This window comes from Mixophyes fleayi, chromosome 3 (genome assembly GCF_038048845.1).
Source record: "Mixophyes fleayi isolate aMixFle1 chromosome 3, aMixFle1.hap1, whole genome shotgun sequence".
NCBI lineage: Eukaryota > Metazoa > Chordata > Amphibia > Anura > Limnodynastidae > Mixophyes > Mixophyes fleayi.
This window is the reverse complement of record NC_134404.1, coordinates 42,305,365-42,332,561: the sequence shown is the minus strand read 5'-3', so window position 1 is coordinate 42,332,561 and position 27,197 is coordinate 42,305,365. Positions and strand designations below refer to the sequence as shown.

Genomic DNA, 27,197 nt, shown 5'->3' with positions numbered 1-27,197 from the left:
GCATACCTTTCCAGCAATAAGCTGCTATATATTGGCAAAGCATGCTGGGACTTGTAGTTTCACAACACCTGGCGAGCCACAGGTTGGCCAGGCCTGCACTAGGCCTACTTTTATGTTACTCCTCCATGATGGCTGTGAGCACACGTAGGGATTTATGTCGGATAGGTATTTGAGGGGCTGACCCTATTTTCAGCTTCCATAGCTTTCATCAGCATGTGGTTACTAATCGCTAAACCACACCCACCAATGAAGAGACCAAACACACAAAAACAAAACCACACCACCACCAAAACACTATGAATAAGTAGAAACATAATAAATGGTGTACCATCTTTATTTCCATTTCACACAAAAAGTTTTATACAAAAAACAAAAACAATTCATTGCAATATCCCTCTCACTATCAAGGCTTTAAATAAAGTTTTTGTATTTAAGCTTTTCCATTAATCTATAAAACTTGGAAAAACAATCCAGTAATATACTTTAATACTGACAGTACAATATTGTTTATTTTATACGTTTTAGTTTTCTTTCCTGTATGTTATTAATAGTGTTTATTAGCCATGTTTAAAGCAGCAGTCACTCAGGTGTTTACATGGTATTACAGACCAAAGTAAAAATCTTGCAGTGCCGTTAAACGCTGCTAGAGAAAAATACTCTGAGCACAGCACAAAGTATATTAGAAGACTATGATGTAAAAAAGCAGGACAACTTGAAAATATATATAATAAAAAAAAAAAAGTACACCGATGGCAAGGCTGAGGAGCGTATATATATGGATGCTCTGCACAATGCAAGCTTTGTCTTAGCACCGGTTGTCGAATACAAGCACCCAATACACTGCTGGCCTTTAACACAATAGTGGATCAAGGGTGCGATGAAGTTAAGAGACACATTGGCCTAAACAGTTATTTTCTCCTGTAATCGTTTTATATAGCTTTGCATTCTACACTGCTTTTCAACAACACCAGGAAACCGAATAGTATTTCCAGAAATGCTCTGGTCTACCACCAGCCCCAAATCACCATCTAACAAGTTTAACTGGAAAAGTAAAGGACTGTTCAAAGCAAAGAAGAGCTTGACCAATACTACGTTGTGCCCTTTTGGGTGGAGTCCACTTCATTAAGGTAAATCTGGAGTTTTACTTACCTGGGTGCACCATTATCTTAATATGCTGGGGTCCTTGAAGTCTTCATTGGTCCGATGATGCTCAGATATAAAATAACGCTGTCCCGTTTGAAACAGGCAGCGGTGTTGCCAACAGACCTTTCCTGTGACCTTCCCAGTGTATGTGAAGGTCACCTTAGTCTGTTTGAAATAGCTGTAGCATAGAGCAACATGCACAATTAAAGGCATTGGACTGTAAGGCGCACTAAAGGACAGGTGCACCGCTGGCAAAAAACTGCCAGATTTTACTTTAAGTTAGTAAACGCCACCCAAAACATAATTAAAATTTTTGGGTTTAGTTGTTCTTTAAAAGAAAGAAGATTGAAAAAACAAACAGGCACAAAACCTGTATATTGTGTCTGTACGGAAACATATGCAGGATGACTAGTGTATTAAATCTAATTTCTCAACAGAGTTCTGGAAACATGTACGTGATAAAACAGAATCTTTAAAGCATTGTCCCCCATCAAGTGGTTTCATTGTGCTAGGACATTTTTATACATTCGTCTTCATGAATGATCTTACATTAAACAAAGTAACATATGTAAGTCCATGTGCTTTACCGCTGAATTGTTGAAGGTTATGAGTAAAGGTCAGACATTATTTCACACTGTTCCATGGATTTATTCCTTTTTTTTTTTTAGGATCAAATAGCATTCAGACGCTACAATTTATACTTCTTAGATTTCGAAAAGTAAGAAAACCATAAAGAAAACGTTTCCATGTATTTAACAGTGACCATATTATTGTGCAGTCATGTGCTACCAAACAATCTTAATTGTATCTTATTATCATTGAATGTCATTATATTTGATTATCATACAGAAAAACAAAAAGAAAAAACATTTTTTGGTCGCAACAGCTAAAGTTTGTAAGAGAAGAGTTTATAAAACGCACATGGGGTATTTTAGTAGTGGTTAAACTGTAAATTACCAAGTTGCTACAGTATTAAGAGAAAGGTTAAAAGTTTTTAAAACTTAGTTACCTTGTTTCACAAAAGAAAAAAAAAAGGTTTATATATCATTTTGAACAGCTTGCAGCAAACTAAACTACCAAGCTCATCAGCATTTAACAACATAAAAAAATATATAGTTATAAATGTTGAGATTGCCAGTTTAGGGCCATGCCACACTGTTATACATTGGCGGTGAGCACCGGCTATGTAGCATCGGGTGCGGTGTTCCCCGAGGTCCGGCAAATAGGCAACACCGAGCTCAGCACTTACTCTGTCAAGAAATATATGTGACATTCATGGGACAAATACAGTCCAAAAACACTTAAAGCTACCACGTTTGAAAACTCTGTTAACATGAAAAGTAGGTCCCTTAGTGGTTTAAGTTTCACAGAGTCTACAAGCCCATGCTCTAACCACCAATCAATGATTCCTATTCCATGCAGAACTGGCCAGCAAAGAACAGCTGTGTGGCGTAGCCGCCAGGAATGATGTAATATTAAATTATTCGATTAGTTAGCAGCAACGAAGCAAGTTGTTTAAACAAAATAGAAATCAGGGACATCTATTACAATTCAGTTTATTTGACTGCAACGGAGTAGCAATAAAGAATTCAATAAAACTCTAAATGGGACTTTATAATATAGAGACTATATAAGATCTGTGATTCTCTTTATACTGTGTAAGGTACTTGTGTTATGGTCTGAACAGAGCACAATATCTCATACAAGCAGTCATCTGTTAGCAGCACTGATCCACAAATCAGCCAACCTGTACATTGAAACTGGCCACTAAAGAATAAAAGAAAAAAAAGAATGGGACATAAATAGAGCATAAAAAGCCAATGTTTCTATAATGGGAGGTGAACACAGACGTCGAATGTCTCCAGTGCACAAAGATTCAGTTCTTAAATCGCTTATCCATCTTAGCTGCCCTCAGCAAACTGAAAGACGTTTAATGCCTGCGACCTGGAATTGTAGATGTAACAAATATAATAATAATAAAAATAACAGCACCTAATATTGGACAAACTGACAAATAAAACACAATAGCAGATACAACCAATCAACTCACACAATTTGAAAAAAAAAAAAAAGTATGGTTTAAGCACTTTGGTAAAAAATAAAAAAACAAAAACCAGAAAATACATTTGTTCAATTTGCAAGTCAAAATAATAGTGTAAATTTAAGGTTGTGCTAAATCAGTCAGATTAATTACCCTTCGGGTGCCCGATCAGACCCCCTGAGCCTAACAAAGATGCACCGGGCCAGCCCCCGGGCACCGGAAGGGTTAAAGACAAGTATACAAGTCTAAGTTTCAGTGACAAGAAGGTAATGGCTATGTAAATACACATAAGTATTAACATCAATCTGTATTAAATTATGTAAACATATACATCTTCTGAGGTCAGTAAAAGAATCCGCTTCAAGCGCAGGATCTTACTGAAGCATAGCTCGAATCTGTTTCGAAGTAGATTCGTCATTCAGGTGCTTTGTAGTGAACCTGTAATTGTACAATAGAAAAGATAAGTGGCAGCAGGGACATATCTATCGCTAAGTCGTAACCCACCTGTACCCCAGTATATTCATATCTTAGTACATTCCATAAACCCTGTTTTGCAAAGAAATTACCTACTGGCTTTTTGCTTACAAGGTACATTATAGCAGATTATCTATGATTAGCCTTATTAATTACAGTTTTCCCTGGCTGCTATAGATTTTTTAAAAAAAATAAAACAAATACATTTACACTGCTCCCACTTTTTTTATTTCCCACAGACACATGGACCTATCTCCCCAGAGCTCTGTAACTCATTCACCAGTTGCACTGTGCATTAGTTCTTGACCACATAGCTCAAGCTTTGGACCAATGAGAAGGCAAGTGGATGGTCATTTAACCATCTTAAGTGTTCTCATTGGTTCAAAGCCATTGGTTGCTCCATGCCAGCACCACAAGAATATTCTTTATTTAGCAAAAGCACCACGGTTGTGAGAGCTCAATACGGAGACAGCAGGAGCAGGTTACTGGTGATTCTATATACTTTAATGAAGGTGGTTCCTCAATAGCGGTGGGAATCGGAGAGGCATTAGATTTTTTTTTTTAATACATATAACCTCAAAATATTTCTCTTTATTTGCAATGGGGATCGGGAATATGAAGAATTTCCCAGACAGGATTTTCAAGTTATTTCCATAACTACTCTATTGGTAGTGAAAGCGTTTACCCTCTGCTCAGATCCACACTGATGGTCCATGGTGGTCCTCATCCAGACTCTTCTGTGGTAGTCTCGGCTGGAGCCCAGATAGTTGGACGACATAGTGAGCGGCAGATTCTGTATTAGTGGACTTTTTTGTTGTTGACCAAGGTGGATATAGCAGACATGAAAGGTATCCCTCAAGGCTCACCAATGCACAGTGCACTTTCCCATGCAGAACTCACAACCCACAGACCAAGCTCAGTGTAAGCACATTACAATAAGGTCATTATTAAAACCACTGAACTATTACTTTTCCCCAACTTTCCAGTTGTCTTTGAAAACAGACCCAATACAAAAACCAGCCATTCACAATCTAATACACTTATCTGGGCTGCAGATTACAGCAGGAAGATGATGACACGGGGAGGAACAGGAGGGGAAATAAAGGACCATAAGAGCGCAAGCCAATGGTGTTTATTACATGCGTTTTATTAGTGTTTCTAACACTAACAAAAGACATTTAAAAGGCAGGGTTCCAGTTTACAACAAGCATCTTGCTCTATTTTGTTTACAGACAGTAAATGTATCGGGGAATCCTGCAGTGAGCTTCAAACGCCAGCAACAAAGACACCGTGATGGCACAGCAGTGGGTACAGTGTCTAAGAGACAGACAGTGTGGGTCTGAGCAGAGTGTGAGGCGGTCACACTGCACAGTAGTATTCATGCAAATGAGTAAGAAATGAATTCTACACACCAATTCCCCATCCCCCAGTACCAACAAACAAAACAACATTTTCAGGTTAATGACCATTCAAAGAAGTGTATGCCCTAAAGTAATAATATTGAATATTCATTATTTTAATGTGTTACATACATAGTTCAATAATTCATAAGGGTGAAAATACACAGGTTCAGCATATTCAACCTTTCTCAAATTCTAAATGTGTGATCCAGAGGAAGACCTAACAACCCCACCCCCTCTCCCCCAGTGTGACCATAATTTAATCTCATGGGGAGGGGGGGGGGGGGGGGGGGGCAATAAATAAATCGTTACTGACTACAATATCCATCCGATACATTTCCTGGACCGATCTCGACTATAATGTCCTCTACTATATTTGCAGATACCATTTTTAGTAGTAGGAAATTCATCCAATATATATTTTTTTTACATCCTGTTAGCAAATTTGCCATTACCATCTCATGTGGTAAGGAATTGCAAAGCTGAACTGCCCTTACAGTAAAGAACCCTTCCGTTTAATATATAAATTAGAAGGATTACATTACAATGAGGTTGTCCACCTCAGACTCCTCAAGCTCTGTTGTCCTTACAATGATGTACCCAAAACGGTACCTTATATTTAAGGTGCTCTCACTAATGACTCGCACAATGGTAAATGCTAAAAATAAATGATATAATGAAAGAAATTTCAAACTGCCCATACACGTCAGCTCTTCCCAAAATAGTATTTCCCATTATTTCTCCCATTCCCAGAGTTGAATGGAGTAGCGGCCTCTAGGCAGCCGTTTTATCTGGCTGTCATCCTTGCATTTAATTATGTTGTTTCAACAACACTGACATTGCACCAGTCATTTTCTCCCTTATAAACAAAATGTTTCATACTTGGCCAAAAGCACAAACATTGACTCCAGAGACCAGGAGCGGTAGTTTGTCAGTAGATGGAGCGGAGGACGAATCATTTCATCGCCATTGTTAAACGACATGACTATGTTCACATTAATGACGCCTCATGACCTGCTGAATGTAAGCTCACAGGCAGGGTCCTCTCTACCCTGTGTCTCACATGTCTGTCTGCCACGTTTGCCCATGATCTCTACACTCATTCCTTCGTTTGCCCGTGTTGTCCACACTGAACCTGTGTGTGACCGCTATGCCGATGGTTCGCTCACACATATGGAATGCATTCTGGTTTTGTGCTACCTGTATTTCTTCGAACATTATTCCTACTTTGGTTTCGTACCACATGTCTTCTTCTATGCTTGATTGTATTTATTATACTTCTGTGTATTAATTAGTTACGTTGTATTTATGTATCTAGATGCCGCCTGCATGGCGCTGTGGAACCTGTGAGCCGTTCTAAAAAAACGAGGATGACGACTTGTCCCCCAAGCCAGTGAGCACGGAGTTACATGTATAAACAAATGACCAAATATAGCACAAATATAAGCTAAACTGTACCTGAGTGCATTTAAAAGGCCGTCTACAGAGTCCGGTGGTTGTTCTCTCAAAACCTTTATACAGCCTTTCATCTGTGGAGAAAGCAGGGAACTTAAGACCACAATGTTTAAGATTCTCAGATTTCATTTAACTGAAAAGGTATTCAATGAAGCATTTGAAAAAAGGCATTTAGTGATTAAAACAATGAATGATTCATAGACCTCTCCATAAGCTGAGCAGAGAGTCCTCCATATAGTGTTGTCTACAGAGGACACCTTAACAGGATGCACATGGCAGCTCCTACACATAACAGCACCTCCCAGCAATGTGACGTTTCTGAGAAAGCCAAGAAGGTAAGTGCGACCATAAGAGGAATTAATGAGAAAGTTTATACTACTTTTTTTTTTTTTTAAATAAAGTTCCACAGGCATGCTTTACTAGTGGTCCATTATGGGAACGTGAGACAGGCGTATGGAATGCAGGTGCCAAGGGTATGTCTAATTCTACAGTATACATAGACCCCATGTGTTCCACTCTCTCCCAATCCAGAGGAAGCTACAATAGGGGCTTCCCATCACCACTTACTGGCTGTGGGTCAAATAGATGGACACCTAGCTCCTAATTTGACAAACACAGTTCTAAGTGTTTACTAAGAAGACAGAGCCCTGTATTTAATGTTACAAAAGACAAACATGAAATGGACCCCTCTCTCTTTGTTGTATGGATTTGGAATCACAGAGGGGTCAGCAGTTAAGTCTCTTGCTCTGTTCCTCCTGTACCCTGGCTCCAGCTACATAACTGCTTGTCCACACTATCTATAACCAAACTATATGGTTTATAGATCGTATAATCACTTACTGATGATGATACTAAGCACTGAGAAGTTGAATCTGAAGCAGCAGTAAAAACATGAAGCTGGCTACACACGCTGCGATATCACCAGCAGTGTTGTGCAACTGGCCCAATATTGCAATTCACGAGACCTTCAAAGGACAGCCAAGATTGGTGCAGTAACACGACGTCTATTGAACTGTGTGTGTGCGGTGATCTGACAACTACACTGAGCGGCCCCAGTGTGATCTGGAACCGATCCGGTCATTTAGTGAATACATCTAACAGAAAGATCTCATCCACTTTGGCCAAACACATCTGGACCACTTCTCAATTTAGGCAGTGACGCTTGTGCTTGGCGCTCAGTCCGAGTGTCAGTACCATGAACAGCATCAAAAACATTAAAACTTTTGCGCTAAATATTGTACACATAATAAAAGCCATCGTTTCTAATGGCTATATATAATAATGAGAAATGGTGATGACAGTTTCTTTCTAAATCACTGTGGAGGAGGGGGCGAGATATTTAATGGTAGCGAGCGATGGACGTGACAGCGCATCAGTGGATGAATCACCGTCAGGCCTGTTACGTGGGAATAATCTGCTCCTCATTACAGAGTGAATTCATTTAGGTTAGAAGTCTTACATCAATCTTCGAGGTCTTGCAGAATGCTCCTACCGGATGTACATGATCATAAAGAATTATAACACCGACCATCACTCTCATACAGAACAGAAGCGTGTCTTCACTGGTGAACCGGCTCCTGTATTCTCTGGTAGAGGGAAAGAGAGGAGAAAAACATCACACAACAAAAATAAGAGCCAAAAATCACTCTGCACCCCCCCCCCCCCCCAAATAATCGCATACATTGCCTTCTGCCGCACACCTTCACTATGGAAGGCAAAGGCAGCTTACAGGTATGAACTACAAGTCCTAGGATGCAGATTCAGTCTTTTGATGCTGCCATAACAGTTCATTTTTGGGGAATCAAAGTGAGCAAGTAATCCTGCCAACTATAGATCGTACACCGGTCACCTACAGACAGCAAATGTGCGAGCCAAAATAACATTCAGCAGAATGCAGACTATAAATTTCTAGGAAGCGGTAATGTTGCTTGGCTGCAGCAAACTCATAGGCTTTTAGTACTTTACTGATGTAACTGCTTATTATCTGAAGTCATCTGCGGGATTTTAGTCATACTGGAACCATAAAACAGCTGCCTGCAACTTCTCTAGTTGATAAGCACATTTTAAATAAAAATAAACCGCCATCACTTCATTTAGACAGGCTCGTCAGGTTATCTTAAAGCAGGCTAACCTATGACACTCCAGGTGTTGTGAAACTACAAGCCCCAGCATGCTTTGTCAATATATAGCAGCTTATTGCTGGAAGAGTATGCTGGGACTTGTAGTTTCACAACACCTGGAGTGTCACAGGTAAGCCAACACTGTCTTAAAGCATATAAAGGACATCATTTCAGAAGTCTAAGTGGAACTGTGAATAGGACGAGTAATACAGTAGACTTTCCAACATTAGATACACATACTGAAATCAAAACAGCCGTCTTGGTGTTTGATTAACACACCTCTACCTCCCTAAACTTAGAAGACCGTGGTGAACCCCAGAAAGGGACAAACAAACGTAGTATTCTAGAGTCAGCTAGTTAGGTCTATAATGACTGCTTAAGGAGCCAGGGAAGAGGTTTCAAAAACCAGCGCCAACCACAAACTTAACATGCTTGTGCCCCCCCACCCAGTTTACAAAACACCCCACATATAACTAACTTACGGAGTTTCAAGCATTACTTTACAGACGCTCGCCATTGTGCTCAAACAATCTGTTGTGTTTTCAATGGGCAACGTTTTATTCTGGGAGGAGAGAAGGAATAAAATAAACTTCAAAAAAAATATGAATCCCACAAAGTACGCAGCAAATCCCAAGTTTACATTCCAGAGACTTACGTCAGACACAAAGCTGGTGGTGGCATTGCTAAGGGTCTTCAGCATCGGCGTGGCTTCGGCATAGAACAACGACATCCTGTTGGCCATCTCGTTGTTCACTTCGTTTTCAATGTCTAGCTGTAACCAGAAACGCCGCAAGGATAAATACAGCTGGGCGGCCACAAATGATCATTTGTAACAGTCATATTCGCAAACAGTACCCAATGCCACAATTTCCATGAACATCTAAACACTCGTCTGGTGTTCTGACTATATCCGTGTCCAGCAGAGGGCAGTGATGTACACATATAATTGATCTGGACTCCAAAGCAGCAATATCCTTTAACACAGTCACACATCTGGAGTGATCCCGGATATGTACTCACATGCATGTTGTTTATCCTATTGCGACTTATCGTCCGCCTGTAGTAACTGAAATCGTTCTGGATTGCTGGATTCCTCATCTAAATCAAAATTCAAAAAAATTGCATTAATTATTATTTTTTTTGTCCCAGAGCAGACATTAAGAAGAGATCGGTGCGGTTACCTTCAGTTCATCAAATCGAAGAGTAAAGTGCAGAATTTCGGCAAACTCTTTAGCTAGGGCCTGTTCTCGTTCCAGGTGTTGTGTAGGAGTATACGGTGGGCAGGTTAGAGACTCTAGCAGGCTCTGCAAAGCTTTTTCTGTAGGAATAAGTCAAATAACCATTGAATTAATACCAAAGACTAAAGCTGGGGACACACTTCAGGTTTTTCACCACATTATCAGGCCAAGCACATGATAAACGACGGTTCGGTCCGATACCGCATTAGTGTGTACACTCCAATAATCATGTTTTATCGTACCCAAAGAACCCCGTATCGTTCAATTTTATAACCAGACTAAAAATGTCTATAAGTGACGAAATATTGTTGTGCCAATTCTGCAGTATGTACACAATCACAAGAGTCTGTCAGACAACTCTGCCTATGGTTCCTTCAACAACAACACCTTCCTGGGTGAATATATCAATTTATGATATTGTCTCGAGTCTCCCACGTTTTGTGTTTTCTAAACGTGAAGCACATGAAATAGTGTTCTTGTCACATCGATTAGCCCTTTAAATTAATTTAGCATATTGTTGCTGGGGCGGCATATGTCTGTAGAGACCAAGTCCCGATCTTTTGAGCCGATGGTTATGACAGATGAAAATCACAGATCGGGCGGTATAGCGTGTTTAGTGTATACACATGAATTGGCATGCTGATAGGGACTTTCAGTCGTTGGTAAACTCATCGGGATAATTTTTCTGTAGTGTGTACCTAGTTTAAGGGTAAAATAAACAATTTAAAACACAAAACGATTTTTAAGAAAGGATAGCCATCTGTTAGTGTATAATTTTATTTTACATTTTTATTATTTTTTATCATCTAAGGCATGGGTAAAGATCAATAATACAAACAGGCCACAGTTTTTGCAGAGGAGATTTGCAAGGGGAGGGCGTCGGTGGAAAGAGGGTAAGGGTGAGCAAGGGTGGGGTTCTTCCTTAAGGGGACAACACAAATGAACCAATACATACTAAGATAGTAATAAGTAATGACGGATATGGAGACTATTATAAACCCCATCTGAAACAGCAATGTGGAAGGTATGTACATATCAGAATTTTATGCCGCACCAGGGACCATAGCTTGGGTCACCGATTTGCCACTGCAAGGATTGGTGTGGTTACTCTACCTATGTGCAAGAGAATTACAACAGTGGGCAAAGCTGGCAGTGCTTTATTCACCAATACTAAATGGGGCAGCACGGTGGCTCAGTGGTTAGCAGTTCTGCCTCACAGCACTGGGGTCATGAGTTCAATTCCCGACCATGGCCTTATCTGTGAGGAGTTTGTATGTTCTCCCTGTGTTTGCGTGGGTTTCCTCTGGGTGCTCCTGTTTCCTCCCACACTCCAAAAACATACTGGTAGGTTACTTGGCTGCTAACAAATTGACCCTAGTGTGTGTGTGTGTGTGTGTGTGTGTGTGTGTGTGTGTGTGTGTGTGTGTGTGTGTGTGTTAGGGAAATTAGACTGTAAGCTCCAATGGGGCAGGGACTGATGTGAGTTCTCTGTACAGCGCTGCGGAAATAGTAGCGCTATATAAATAGCTGCTGATGATGATTAGATGTCTTTGAAGATATGCTATTAGCTGGACAAGCCCGCCCAACACTTTACAATGCGATTATTTGCTATCCGGTAAAAGATCTGACACGTGAGTGGGTTACAACAGATGTACTGCAATGAAATGGACAACACATCTGATGTGTTGGTAAACTCCCCCCTAATCCCATAAAACCAAGGATTGGATTGAAATGGATTAAAGGGTTCTAAGTGTAACTGTGAAATTAAAGTCCAACAATCCTACAACTGTCCTACATTACTCATACACTGCAACATGACTCTGCTCCATCAGATCCAACCTGTAATGTGTGTAAAACAACCACTGTTCCCAACGTCTAATCTGATTAGAAATCACCACATGTACCACGTATGCCTTAAGTGCATATGGACGTAATCAGACAGAAATGCATTTGTTTATGGATACGCGAGGCCGGCTTCAAACAAAGACAACACTTACCAATGATTTGCCTACAACGTTGAATACAGAACGGTTTATCTGCAAGGACTTATGGACTGTATCTTTGCCCAGTGTGTATGATATCCTGTAAGCTCTGTGCTGGTGGTTTACAGTCTATTATATAAAGCCAGTGATGCAGACTGCTGACCAAAGCTTTCTACAGTGCAGACAGATGTGCTGACTAAACTGTACAGTACTGTATAATGATAGAAGAGGTAGGGTTTTCTTTTATGTGTGTATATTAATATTAACAGTGCACTAAATGTAAAATATTTTTTAAAATGTATATAAAAAAAAAAAAAAAACAAACTATAACTACAGTGCTCCTTTACACCAACCCCTGCTAAAAAGACAACCTATATGGTCTTAGTACAAACATACATTACCATGTATCTATTCCAATATATTAAAAAGAAACAAAAACAACACACACGCTAAAAAGTACTCAGGGAAACGAAAAACATACAAAAAGAAAATCCCACAAAAAGTTTATTACGTGCAATAGAGAACCAACTTCCAAATAGTAATACATTAATAAAAAAGAAAACAAAATACAAATCAAATATTCATAAGCCACTTGTTAACAAATGAATCATGTCTAAGCAATTCCGCGCATTCTATCAACAAGTTTCATCTTCCACCACTAGGCGGACTATTGTACATACAGCTTATTCATTATATAATTGGATATTTTACTAATAGGCCAAAGTTTATTTTTTTTTACATCATTTATTTTACTCATACCCATTGGGTTTATATAGGGCTTTATATTTTTAATTGCAGATGTCTGTAGATTTTCTGATTATTAAGGAGTGGTTTCGTGATAAAGTGGAATCATTTACAAAATGATTAATCTGCTCACAAGTGGCTTTTGATTAATATACTAGAAAACACAAAAAAAAAAAAAAAAAAAATCGAATAATCATGTATTAATAGATAAATATTTTAGATGCTGGTTCCCTATTGCACATAATAAATGAGGGGATCTCTTTTAAAATTAATAGCTAACTGATAGTTTCCATAAGTCATTTTTAGCTGTGGAGAATGTTGTTTTTACTACTTTATACTTTTCAGAGGTGATGAATATTCTTCAATAGCTAGATTACTTTCTATGGTTGGGACAAATCATTAATAACCCCCTGATTCTAGTGCATGTTTTTATCATTTCAGTATATGTCACCCTGTTTGCCTGTGTTTTAAGCATACTTTCCAACTTTGGCAAGAGGTGGTTCGGGAGATGGGGGGGGGGGGGGGGGGAAGGGACATGTGGTTTTAAGCTGCCCGACCAAAAAGAAAGCCTTGTACCCTACACAGGAACGGGACACGGTTTTCCTCTTGAAATAAAGGCCATATTTTATATCTAACAGAGGGTGAAATAACAGACTGTCATCTCTGCTGCCTCCCCCTTCCCTCTCCTCCAATAATATGACCGACTTAGACCTCCCCTCTATCTCACGGTGCACAAATGTAGGTTACACCACAGTACTACACTTAGCCGTGCTCACTAATTGTAACGGAGACGTAAATAGATGGAGAATAGAATTACATCTCCTGCTCTTTGATTTGATGCCAATAATCCAGACATTCTATTTGATGACCAGAATTTTCACTAACAGAAAGCAGGAATTTACTGAACGTCCTTAACGTTTTCTGTTTCAGCCTATAAAGAGCATATCAATGTAAGAACTGGCAGGCTGTCCCCAAAAATCATTTCACACCCTGAAATTAATAAATATATATCACTTAACTTAGTGGCCCAAAATATGTCTGCATTAGACATTGCCCTGTTGCTTCTTACAGTACTGAGTGCAGGTTATGACCAATTTAAAATGTTCAAATCCCTCTTGATCTAACCAGCCTACTGGAAACCTCCTATTTTACTATGAAGACACTATGGGCCGGAGTCATTAAGGAGGGCAAAGCATAAAAAAAGGAGTAACTTTGCACCTAGACAAAACCATGTTGCATTGGAGGGGGAGGTAAATTTAAAATGTGGGGACAGATTTATAGTTGGGGTAGGGTATGTCTTAGATCAACTTTAAATTTCAGTGTACAAATAAAGCTATCAAGTATTTGTGTGCGACATGAAAAGACAGCCAGTATTTAACTTATGTGCAAAATAATAAACTAATTTGCACCCCTTGCATTGTAACATGGTTTGTCCCGGAGAACATTTACTCCTTTTTCTGCCTTACTTTCTTTAACGACTCAGGTCCTATGACCTCTACCACTTAGAAACCAGCGAATGCGACATCTGACAGTGCACAGGGCAATATGGGCAGCAGCAGTGTTTAGCGGTTTTATATAGAAATCAGGAAAACTCACCCAGTCTTAGAGAAAACTCATAAAATCGTTTCAGCCTGACCACCAGGGGGCACACAGAATTCCAGGCTTTTTCCTGAAGATGGATATCATTCGGGTTCTGTATGGCCTAAAACATTACCAAACGGATAGCTGTTAATGTGAAAATATCCATTTACAAATGTGCAGGTAAGTGCAAGTTTAGACTAAAAAAAGGACAATTATTTTAAAAGGACAAACACCACCTTCAGTTGACTCCTCTTTAACCAAATATGCCCCCATGTATAGCAAATCCCAGCGGTTCCCCAGTTTCCAGAGGCCAGGGGGTGCTGGAGGACCCATTCCACCCATAATGCTTCTGGAGCGCTCCAGTTAAGCCGTTCCTTGGAGCCATACTGAGGAGCCAAGGATGGATCTGCAGTATGCTCAGTTCCCCGTAGATAAACAGCAAGATTCAAGATTGAGCTATACATGATTGGCAAATCTGATTAAAGATTGGACGAATAAAAGGAGGAGTTAGTCTTTAAAGGCTGTAATCAGTCCTGAAGGACAGCAATGCTGAAAACATGTCAGTGCAGGGCAGAAACATCCATCAGAAGAGGCCAGCCACATTGCTCTTAGATTATAATCTATTTGTCTTCCTACAGTTAAGCACACTCATTTCCTCTCTGGCAGGTTGGGGCCGTACATCTCTTATCTCTTGTCCGGCTCCTTTGTAAGCTTGTAGGTCTGAAAGAATACTCTCAGAATCCTGCAAGACTGCGTTGACCTGGTTCCACACTTCCCTTTCACAATCCGTTGGTTGAGCATCTACAAAGAGAGTTACAAAAAGATGAGCAAATCCCCAGAACATCATCCAAGACATGACACTTCAATAAAAAAGGCAGAAAATAAAAATTTAAATACAAACACAAATTTGCAAATATCCCCCCCCCCCCTGTTGAATAGCAAATCATCAATGTTTCCCAAAGGTACATTAATTCTGAAATGAAAATGGTAAGCAAACTGGGAGGGGAGGGGGGTGGGGTAGAGTTTGTTGTGCTGCTCAATCCGTACTTCAGCCAGAGCATTGAAAAACAAGACCTGTTTCCAATATTATTGGTTAGTCACCATCACTACCGAGAGACAAGATCACATTTAATCTACTGGTGCGATTGGTAGAGGACGGCATAGATATGAGGAGAGCAATGATCTATGGATATTTTCTAGGTATGTTAATCAAAATGACTGATTTTGATGGAATTTTTACCCTGACATTGCTTTAATTTTGGGGCAAACATGTATCATGTATTTGGGGCACACCTATATCAGTACAATTGGCACATATCTCTGCATGTGGCCAGTGTATGAAGGATGGACACTTCAAGGAGCCCAAAAAACTAAGGGGCATTCAATCAGGTACGAGGGGATGTGACGAGTCTCCGACACAGTCCGCAAACACACATCGTGTTGTTATTTTTACAGAAATAGCCGCTAATCTGTTCTCGCGTCTCAGACTTGTGTGGAAATATAAGATTACTGTACTGCATTAGCCTGCTAGGGGTGCAGCCACGCACCAAGGAGATATCCGGCAGGACCTTGCGGCTAATTGAATCTGTCCCAAGTCTAACATGGCTGATAACAAGGCAATAGTTGGCACTCCGCTAATGGCAAGTGTAGAATACAATTGAAATACACGGTGTGAACACGGACACCTATGTATTTCATGTTGGACTTGGTTCTATTTTAACAATCTTTTAAGCTATATGTACAAGAATTGGCTTTGCAATTGCAAAAGCAGTAACATTAGATTTTGCAGACAGGGAAAAAAAAAGTGCTCTTGGAAACATGTTCTGGAGGATAATTCTTACCAGAAAGAAAACAAACCTATAGTAAAAGAAGATCATCTGGTGCTGACAGCTGCGCGTCGGGGTATGTGAGCAAGCTGGGCTGCCAGTGATTTTTGGACAATGGTGGGAAGTGCAAAAAAAAACAAAAACTACTCCGCTACTGTTCACAGCCAATGATCTCAGTTGGGAATCCCCAATCGTTAGCTGCATAAACACAATATTCAGGAGCAGCATACTCTTGGCAAAAAGAATTAACAACTGAATACGTTAGTCTGTTTCATTCAGCAGCGCCTGCAGAGGGCGGACCGAATCCCCGGAGCAGAGATCACTCCCAATACATAGTGAATGCTGTTCTCTGCAACGTGCCTATGCTTGATGCCAATAGTCTGAATAAAATTAAGAACTGCGTGTTTTAAAAATAATAAAACGGTCTGGAGGTGCTTTTTAGGACAGAAACAGTCTGAACCCACACGTGAAACACTGTATTAATATTGTCGGAGAAACTTGGCTGTCCGTCCCGAGCTTGGAACAACTCCGGCATTCTGACGAGAACACTCCTCGGGTAACATTGTCAAATCTCTCTCTCTACCGTTGCCAAGAAGCCCAGAAAGACTTAATCCAAAAACAAAACAAAAAAAAGTACATTTCATTGGATTTATAGATTAAATTATATATTTTCTAATTAAGATTAGTTGGGAACTACTAGTTGATGAACAGAACTTTCTTACTTTAAGTGTCTAAATATTTCGTTCATTCTGCTGGCTTGGCCATTTATTTTTCACAACAAGCCAACAAGAGATTTCCTTCTGAACCTAAAACGGAACAGATTGATTTATAAATTAGGCACTATGAGCTATTTTTTGCCTTTATGTCTAGTCCAATCTAAATCAAAGTAAAGGCTTATCAGGTAGAATCTACATTTGGTATATAGAATTTTTTTTTAGGTCTAAAGATGAGCCTGTGCAACTTAATGGATGTGGGTGTGAGCAGGAGATAGCGCTCATGAACCTGAACGCCATTCGTATCAAGCACATCTACCCGTCATTAGAGATAGACTTTTGGTTTGTACTAATAATGGAGTTTTAGTTGGGGTGGAGGGTTAGGGTAGGCTTCAGGTGCCCCTAACCTTAATGAGCTTCGATCAAAACAGTACTTTCCTTTGTAAATGACAGGGACCTGTGCTCTGGAGCCAGTCTCCTGGATGGTAAATAAAAATGCACCTTGGGTTATGGGAATAGGAGTCTGTGAGCGTATAAGCAGAGATTCCCTACTAGCACTTAATCTATGGCAGGGAAAGATTTCCTACACTGTCTGACTATATGCACAACACAGTATTTCTGATTGATCGTTCAAAGATCTAATCTGACACTTGGCTCATCAAATTAAATATAACTCAGCTTTGAAATTCACTTAATTCTAAGAATGAATCATTGACAAAAAAAAAAAAAAAAAAAAGGAACAGTGTTTTGTGCTGGGACTGTTGCTATTCAATAAGCTGTCATCACTGTGAAGTGTTTAGATTCATAACCCATGTAAGCAGTCATCTGCAAGGTATAAAACAGACTAAGTTTTCAGGCACCTTGAAAAACTGCTGAGTCCATGGTACCGTGCACTAACTGTCCTAGACATAGTTAGGGTTCTTGGCAGCAATTGTGTCTGTCTTCCTTTATAGCCTTGTGCCAACTAACCACCCTTATCCTATATGTATAGTTTATTACTTATGGGGCCACAAATGTACACAGCATCTTACAGCATAAAACTACAAATAAACTGGGATATCAAACATGAATACAATAGGAAAGAGACCCCTGCCTGAAATACCTCCCCATCTAATTCCTCAGAGCGGTGGGCTAACCTGAATTCTTTGCACCAGATTTCAAAAACTGGCGCAACAAAAAAGGTCTCTTAATTCTGTTCCACCAAGGAGATCACTGCTAATTCATGAATAAGATATCGAGTTAACTGACTTTGATTGGCAACACTGACATTTAAAGTATAAAAATTTGCCTTTATTAACAGCTCCCTGACGATAGTAATAAATCTCTCCCATATAACAATCAAAACTTTCCGTACTGGGGAATTTAAACTATCACATGATGGGACATATGAGACTGGCTGTATGTGGAGGGCAGGGCAGAGAGAGCTTTAATCTAAGCCAAAGTCTGGTAACTGCAATAGTGTCTATATGGAAAGGCCATTAATTTAATTTTATTGCTATTCAACGGGGGGTGGATTTCAATAAAATGAGTACATATGTTTTAGACATTTCAAAATGATTAACTGCAAATTAATTCATTTTCTTTACAACAGGTCAGATTTTGTTGATTCAACGCAGCAGAAAAAATAAATCAAATGATAGACAGTATTTGAAGCACCGCTAATAGCCATGTTAGACATGCAGATTAGTTAAGACACAATATAGCTGCACAGAAGTCTCACTCAATAGGATCACAAGAAAATATAACAAATAAAAAAAAAAAGTAAACAAATACGTCCCTTTTCAAGTTTAAAAGAAAAAAAAAAAAAAGTTTATGCCAGTTCTTATTGTATCTCGATGTCTAGTTCTTTATTTATTTTTTTCCTCCTATCAGCAACAAAACCAATTAAGAACCAGGCACAACTTTTGAATAGATCTTTTAAGTGCTAGTGGTCCATAAGCGTGGAAACACCCTTTTAAAACGGAAATGAGTGAGGCAATATTTATCTGGTGTCTACACATATGATCTGGGTATCTGGGTGTGGTGGAAAACTTTATAGGGTATGTGGCCAGTATGGCGGCCATCTTGAAGTCAGCCATCTTGGATGCAAGACTAATTTTTACATTTATTTAAAAATGGTGTTTCCAACACTTATGGACCATACTGTATAATGAAAAACACCAAACACTGCTAATCTACTAAACACACACATGCACTGGAAATAGATTTGCAACAACTTAGAATTTTTTAAAATACATATATGGCAAGTCAAAGTTACCAACATGTCGGTATGACGACTTACTAGTTAATCTGAGTAAATGTAGTATTTTACCTAGTCATGTGTTTATTAGTGGGTAGGGAGTTATCAGGAACTTCAATACTATGGTCTCTCCCTGGTGAGGCCAGGGATGGGTCACTCTTACTAGCCCTAAAAGCTGTGCAGTGACAATACCCAGTCACCTCCTAGCAGTACATTATAAAGGATCCAGCATCGTCTGTGACTGGTGCATGATAATTGCTGTCCAGATAAAGGTGATTGTACAATTTTATACAGAGAGCAGCTTTGTGCTGTATCCCAGACAACACAAATAAGCCGCTGTCTGATGATAAAAGTATATGGCTTAAAAAAATTAAAAAAAAAGGCTTTGTATTATGGCTATGTATTATGGAGCCGGATAATTAATATGCTTTAAAAGCCTGGTGTGCTTGTATTTTACTAAATAAGTCCACCGTATGCTCTTTCACTTGTCTGCAGCAGGCTGCCATGTTAGGAGGGAGATTGTTCTCCAACAGAGCAGATACAGAGTGACTGGCAGTTTTACTGACTTGCACTTTGTGGGTCTGTGGGTTTGTACACAATGGCAGAGCCTGTGATGTCATAGCAGCTTAAACAACTGCAGTCTCTGCTTTCGAACCTGTACGAAATCTCATTAGGACACTGTGCTAAAGATTTGAGAGGTATCGCAGCTGTCTAATGGAGTGGGCAGGTAATCCTTTACTTCTTATCTTCACAACGCATATATGAAAAATATAATCTTTTGGGTTTAGTGGCCCCTTAAAATTGTGGTCTTTTGTGATATTTTAAACACATGAATAGATAACACAACACACAATTTTACTTTGACATGTAGAATTCTACGACATCTAGATTGTTTGCAAATCTTAAGACGACATGCTGCAGATCACATGCAAAGTGGTGTTAGACATCACAGCTAAGCAAGAGGTGTGCTCACTTTCAAAGTCAAGGAAAAAGTTTGGTCCCTGATCAAGCTCTGTGCATGTAAGAACTTTTAAAAGATTTCCCATTTGGCTCCTGAAAAATAGAAAAGGGAGGAGAGAAAAAAAGGAAAGAGGTGCTAAGTGGGTGAGATATAAAGTAACATGCAAGCAGATGGCCATCTCCAGTGCAAAGAGGACACGTTCCATTCCAACACCTCATCAGCTCAGCCCAGGAAGAGAGGAAGGGTGAACACCTACTGTCTTGTGATACCTTCATTAAACTTACTTTCAAAATCCAGGAAAAAATGTGGATAATTTTCAATTTCCCTGGTTAGCACCTTAAGTAGATTACCCATCCCAGTAAACCTGGTGGATGCAATACAAAACAGTACACAATTATCAATGCATAAATCAAAGACTATTGAAAACGAGCAGGATTGTTACACTTCCCCAAGAGTTTAAAATTTAAAAAGTAAACTTAAAAAGAGGGGTTATCAACCTGCAGAGAAGTTTAGAGCAGCAATCCCATAAAATAATCAGTGGTTAGTTTTTTTTTGTTTTGTTTAACACATACATCACTGTGGCAGGTTATAAGAAGGTGGTTTCCCTTGTTTATTTTTTTTCTTCTTCAGGCTACTATTTTTGATTCAGAGTATGGGCTACCATGACAACCACAGTCACATTGCACATGATGTAGTGAGCAGAGAATGCAATGGAGCTCTATCTGCACTGTAATATTCTCCTTCTCCCCACTCTGCCAACACACTGCATGCAGAGGAGTGTAACAGACTCACTGTGTATCTGGCAGCCACTTTTCTTTATCTCCTTTTCAAAAGCTCTCTGTTTGGCAAGGAGGCAGACAAAAATGACCAGACGCAGGTTTAAAATGTACTTAACTTGCTATTTAAAGAAGAACAATTTCTATATAGGATTGCTGCTTTAATTTATTGGCTTGTACATTTTCTTCTACAAATATTAGTAACTACAACACAATATTTTTTTTTTATTTTTACTGGCATCCTTCTATATTTACTTTAACACAAAGCTCCTCTCTGGCTATAATTGTATCCAATCAGAGCTATGTCCTATCAAAAGAGCAACACAAATAAACTACCAGAATATATAAATACATGGCAACACAACATCCAAGGAAACTTGAAAGATTTATCAAATGTATTTCAAAGTTGTAGGAAGGTGTATACAAGGGAATAAATAGCTCATGTAAACTGGAAAAAAATCCTTTATCTTAGGCGTGCAAGACTGGAGCGACAATTCTTAAATTACAACCCTGTGAAAGAAGTGTAAAATATACATACACACAGCACAAAAACATAAAGCTCTTACACACTAGGTAAAGCAGTAGTGTTTACATGCGTTGCAGTTAGCTGTGTCCACCACCAGGTGTCACTGTAGAGATGGTTGTTCGCTACGAAAGAGGTTTCCTAAATGCATGGCACACCTGGCATCCACTCTTATTGTGTTTGATGTGCCCAGTATACGGACACCGAACCAGTGTTCCCCATGGAGATTAACGATCTCAGTACAACCCTGCATCCTAGCTGCACATACACTGGTAACACATGATTGTTTTACCTCGTAGGCGTGAGCTCTTGAGTCTAGTTACTTGAAGCACTAAGGATAACTCTACCCAAAACATAATTTAAAGATAAACCAAAAGACTACAAACCTTGGGTCTGATGTTCCGTCCAATGAGGAAGGTCCCCTGATGTCTGTCACAGTCCGGCAACTTATTGACCAACAGTAAACACAACAGCATGGCGAACTGCAACCGGCATCGGGGGACCCACCGGATTGGATGAAAAGCCAGACCACAAGTTATTCAGATTTTTTTTTGCGCATTCGGGTTGCATAGGTTTTACCAGTTCTCATTGTGACCCTTCAATACAAGCATATTAGACCAATAAAAAAAAACAAAAAAAAAAAAACATAAAATATATAAAACAAACACAAAGCAAATTTGTTTCTGATTGCAAGAGAAAAATAAAATCATATTAAAGAAGTAATGCAAACGTGAGGTTTAGACGTAGGGTAAATAAACCTAAAACATATTGTATAACTATAATGAGGAGATACAAATATTGCAGGTACTGCACCCTAAATCCGGCATCCTGATCCGCAATGCTCTTTATACCCTTAGTAACTGGACATATGACATCAGCACACAGTGCTTTCCCCTTTCCTAGCGCTCTAAAGATATTAGTATAATAAGCAGCATTCTCTCCCACACATTCATACGAGGTTCCGTCACAAGAAGGCTGCTGCGTTAGACATGTAGTGACAGAGAACCGGGCAGAGAGGACACCACTTATTAATCTCTTCCACAAAACCCTTCTAGCTTTACACAGACTAGTGCCCATTATTAGAGGATCCTTTTGCTTCCCGAGTCCGTGATTACTAGACTGGAGGTATTTCTACTACATAACATTACACAATCCTGGACTAGGTCATCTCTATTTCACTGACATTATCACAATATTGTTGTATCAGAACTATTTGTATTCAGGTAACTGCAGACAGCAATTCCATAGAACGAAAGACCCAGCGTTTCCAAATCACTTGGTCAAAATTAGACTTCAAAAATAGCAGTTACTTTTCCCCAGTACTCCATTAATCCCCACTGAAAAAAATCAAAAAAGAATGTAATTTTTCTTCCATTAGAAGTCATGCAGGGCTTCCAACTGATAAATGATATCTAGAATGCTGGGACATGTGGTTCCACAGCAGCTGGAGCGCTATAGGAGGACTGAGTCTACTCAACTCTCGATGGCATGGGGACTGGGGAGGACCTTGGGCGTGGCATCCAATGACACCGCTGGTGTTCATAATACTGCCCCCATCTAGCACCAGAGGGAGCAGAGAGGGCACCCAGGATCCTTACTACTAAGCAATAAACTATCCATGTCATGTCTGGCATATATATTTGGCAGCATAGTGGTTAGCACGCTTCTCACACCAGCAGTGTCTTGGGTTTGATTCCAATTTAAAGTAGCGTTTATATGTCCTTTCCCTATTTCTGGATGTTCCAGTTTATTCTCAGGCTAGTTTAATTGGCTAAATTGCCCCTGGTGGGCAGCACGGTGGCTCAGTGGTTAGCACTTCTGCCTCACAGCACTGGGGTCATGAGTTCAATTCCCGACCATGGCCTTATCTGTGAGGAGTTTGTATGCTCTCCCCGTGTTTGCGTGGGTTTCCTCCGGGTGCTCCGGTTTCATCCCACACTCCAAAACACTTACTGGTAGGTTAATCGGCTGCAATCAAAATTGACCAAAATAGCCTCTCTCTGTCAGTGTGTGTATGTTAGAGAATTTAGACTGTAAGCTCCAATGGAGCAGGGATTGATGCGAGCGAGTGAGTGTGTACAGTGCTGCAAAATCAGTGGCGCTATATAAATAAATGGTGATGATGATGTGCTTTTTTTGCCAGTCACACACACGTGTGTGTGTGTGTGTGTGTGTGTGTGTGTGTGTGTGTGTGTGTGTGTGTGTGTGTGTGTAAGTGTGTAAGATGCAGTTTGAGTGCTCAGACCCTAGCCAAAAAAAATTATATTCTGTGGGTGAGGGTTTTTTTGGCTAGGGTCTGAGCACTCGAACTGCATCTTACTAAATTTTTACCTAGATTTTGCTACAGCAGATGCCGGCTTGATTAACTAAACAAACAGTAAGGTAGGAAAATCAACTTAATACTGATAACTAGGACGATGCCAGTGTTCTATAATAAAAACTTCCCACTAAGAAACGGCGCACAGTGTATCCAAGGTTCAGTTTATTTTATTATAACTTGCAAGTAACTTGAACATACCCAGCATATACGATTCTGAAAGGGAAAATGAACGCACTTGTCTGGTTAAACAAAACTTGTTTTTATTTTCTGTTAATATATGTGCACAATATGTAACATTATCTGAATTGTGAGAGCCAGTGAAAGGAATTTGTTTACCTTCTGCCAAACACGGGGTCTCCTGGGGCTGGCTGGTTATGTGATTAGCCCAGTCCTGTGAATTAAATGCACACGTTTGTTTAGTAAATGCCTAGAGATTGTAAATGCAATAAACGTGGACACATTACGCTGCAGACAGGAGCTGGAGACTGCGGCTTCTCCTGCTAAGTAGGCAGATCCTGAACTCAATGAGCTTTTCTAGCAGTGACTGTGGAGTGCGTCAGATGGCATGAGAAGGGTTTCCTAAATCATACGCCCATGAGTACGAGGTCTCAACGGTGTGCAATGAAATTGGTTAAAGTCGAATCTCCACGCGTTTCTTCTGCTAACCACAGCAGGACCACAACTTTGTACACTGTACAGCCGGTATGAATCGCAGCATTCAAGTCGTAACCATGTCAGCAGTCCAAGCACAAAGGGAAAAGAGGAAACATAGGAACATATTTGCTCACAGATTTAAAAGGTGCACAATTAGGAAAAATAGGTTTATTTTTTTTTTAATGGTTGTCAAACAAAGTAAAAATATTACCACATTTATTTTTGTTACTCTCTATTTTATTGATTTGAGAGGTAACTCATTGTGTCTCTACAACACTGATGGGCCACATGTGGCCCTCCGAGTCATCACCTGTGGCCCCCAGGTCCTTCCTTCATGAAAGGCAGGTTTGTTTGTTAGTGTTTGCAACACTTGCATTAAAATGCCTGCTGATCTGTGTATTTACAGAAAAGGTGTCTCTGTTTTTGATTAAATACACGGGCTTAACTTATTACGGAGATGACGGATAATGTGCGGCCCTTTTGAAGGTCAGAGGTCGGCCCATGCAGAATTGCATCAGGTTGCCCAGCACTGCTCTACAAGAACCTCACACAGCATTAGCACCTCAAGGTACGTCACAGATTTTGTTAGTTATCATCATCACCATTTATATAGCACCACTAATTCCGCAGCGCTACACACATCCCAATGGATGTGGAAAATGGCGCATCAGTGGTAAGTAAGACGGGAAACCAACAGGATCCACAACCCTACAAGGTGCCCTATCCAATTACTACTACTTCTGATACAATAGTGCCCATCTCATGGGTCAAGGTCTACCTGTCCCCGATCCCTGTCATTACCCATTTCCTGCAGCAGGAACTAGGAAGAGCTCTTGTGCTACTGGCACTGAGCATATAGGCCATCTGTAACACAGCATTTGATTGGACACAGGTCCTGTCCATTCAGGCAGCTATCAATTACCCACAATGCCTTGGCTGCCGTGGAGAGCGCATTTTTCCTCAGTTTGGACCCAGCGACTGGATACAAGTAACCGGGTATATAATTATAGGATAAGTATGTTAAACAGATGCACCTATATGACGAAGTTTTATCAGTCTATAAACGTTGCTCCCTTTAGATGAGCAAAAGCAGTAAAAACAGACTGATATAGACTCTCACTAATCCAACTAAGCCAGGAGCATCACAAGCTGGAATTATAGGAAGCCAGCGTTTGAAATCTAGGATTGAAAACAAACCTAAAATAAAAGTAGTCTTCTAAACAAGATCTACCAGTGATAGCTAGAAAGATATCTGTAAAATCAGAACGGATTTCAGATACAGTGAAGAGAATTATTTCTCTTTTACACTTCAGGCTGTTTGTACTTCAGTTGAAGGACAGTCTTTTAGCCTGAAAACTGCATGGAGGTTGTGCCCTTTATGGGGACTCACATATAAGGCTACACAGTGAAGAGGTTAAATTACTGTTACCCATCAACATCTATGAAACATGTTATTAATGCATCTGAAAGCTGAGCCGTGGCACAGTGCAATATGCATATTATCCACCCAGTCATCTAACCCACGTCACCTCTTTGCCACCTCCTCCCTCTTCCTCCCGCACAGCCCATGATTTTACCATCTACTTAATGACAAAATAGCCACAATTTTTTAAGATATTGCCCATGTCAAATACCCACCCCCCACCTACACTCCCCAATCCACCCTCAGGTCACGCTCTCCAACAACCAAGGATGAAGTTTCTGCGCTCATCTCATACAACCTGTTCCCTCCCATCGCTGGAGCCCCCCCACCCAGGGAGTCTAACTCCCCTCGTCTGTCCACTGGCACATTTCCCTCCTGCTTTAAACACATTCTCATCTCACCCATTTTAAATAAACCACCTCTTGAATTAGCCTCTGTCCAACTACCGCCCTACTTCTCTCCTCCCGTCTGTGTCCAAACTACTTGAACAACTTATGTCCAATCGTCTGCCTCACTCTCTCTCCCCTCACTCTCTGCAGTCAGACTTCTGACCCCAACATTCCACCGAAAGTGATCAATTCTCTACTTACAACCAAGTCTAAGAGGAATATTTACTAAACTGCGGGTTTGAAAATGTGTAGATGTTGCCTATAGCAACCAATCAGATTCTAACTGTCATTTTGTAGAATGTACTAAATAATTACTAGAATCTGATTGGTTGCTATAGGCAACATCTCCACTTTTTCAAAACCCACAGTTTAGTAAATTTGCCCCTAAGGATGATTTCTCCTGGACCTCTCTGCTGCATCTGACATGGATGATCTCCCTTTTCTCCTACACACCTCCCACTCTATTGGCCTTAGTGACAAGTGTTTCCTGGTTCACTTCCTACCAATTGAACCGCTCCGTTAGTGTCTTTACCTTTGGCACATCCTCCCCTCCCACTATCTGTTGAGTACAAGGGTCTGTTTTTGGCCCTCTACTTTTCTAACTTTAATGTTTTTTTAACCAAGCTTGTTTGGCATTCATTACACGGATCTTACAGCACGTGTGTATATTCCCTAAAACACATTTATGTGACTATTAGTATCTTTTACATGAGGTAGCAGGAATTTCAACTTAAATGGACTTTGTTATTGGGGAGCCCACGAAAAAAATTTTTTTAATATGGGTTACCCAAAAACACTTGTTACAGCTGTATATAACCTGTAAAGGAATAATTAACTTGAAACTTATTTTCTGCAACTTTCCAGTAGCAACTGGATAATTCCAACATTATCCCTTTATCGCATTACTAGTTATTCTATAAATTATAATAAGGATGTATAAAGTGCATTCTGTAAAGACTTTGATGCACGCAGGCACTGCCAAATACACTTAATGCACAATTTAATATCTGAAAACATCTGCTAATTGGCTTTGTAATTAATCATATGTGAAATGTTTTACAATAAATATTACTTGCAGTCTCTGCAAAGAAAAAAAGACAATCCAACTATAAAGCTGTATTGTACAAAGCAAGGTATTGTGCAGCCAGCAAAGCTAAACACACATATAAGCAGACATTGTGCAGCTGTTTTGACA

The 27,197-nt window shown here is 39.9% G+C and overlaps 1 protein-coding gene across 7 annotated transcripts in view; it reads right to left on the bottom strand.

The window, feature by feature from the left end:
- Nucleotides 1-318: 318 nt before the first annotated feature.
- The window catches only part of CYRIA (CYFIP related Rac1 interactor A), a 53,511-nt gene continuing 26,632 nt past the window's right edge, over nucleotides 319-27,197 (bottom strand). For 2 of the 7 annotated variants that reach the window (XM_075201402.1, XM_075201405.1), the window contains exons 3-13: nucleotides 19,930-20,009; nucleotides 14,858-14,979; nucleotides 14,194-14,299; nucleotides 9,815-9,951; nucleotides 9,654-9,731; nucleotides 9,289-9,405; nucleotides 9,116-9,195; nucleotides 7,973-8,099; nucleotides 6,517-6,587; nucleotides 3,563-3,622; nucleotides 319-3,087 (exon numbers count right to left, since the gene is read on the bottom strand). In XM_075201402.1, the coding sequence (XP_075057503.1) occupies nucleotides 3,045-3,087; nucleotides 3,563-3,622; nucleotides 6,517-6,587; nucleotides 7,973-8,099; nucleotides 9,116-9,195; nucleotides 9,289-9,405; nucleotides 9,654-9,731; nucleotides 9,815-9,951; nucleotides 14,194-14,299; nucleotides 14,858-14,979; nucleotides 19,930-20,002 (1,014 nt within the window). In that variant the 5' untranslated portion in view covers nucleotides 20,003-20,009 and the 3' untranslated portion in view covers nucleotides 319-3,044. Of the gene's footprint in view, nucleotides 3,623-6,516; nucleotides 6,588-7,972; nucleotides 8,100-9,115; nucleotides 9,196-9,288; nucleotides 9,406-9,653; nucleotides 9,732-9,814; nucleotides 9,952-14,193; nucleotides 14,300-14,857; nucleotides 14,980-19,929; nucleotides 20,010-20,201; nucleotides 20,282-23,872; nucleotides 23,928-27,197 lie in introns of all 7 variants that reach the window. The other 5 variants (XM_075201407.1, XM_075201404.1, XM_075201406.1 and 2 more) reach the window with 5 other exon arrangements.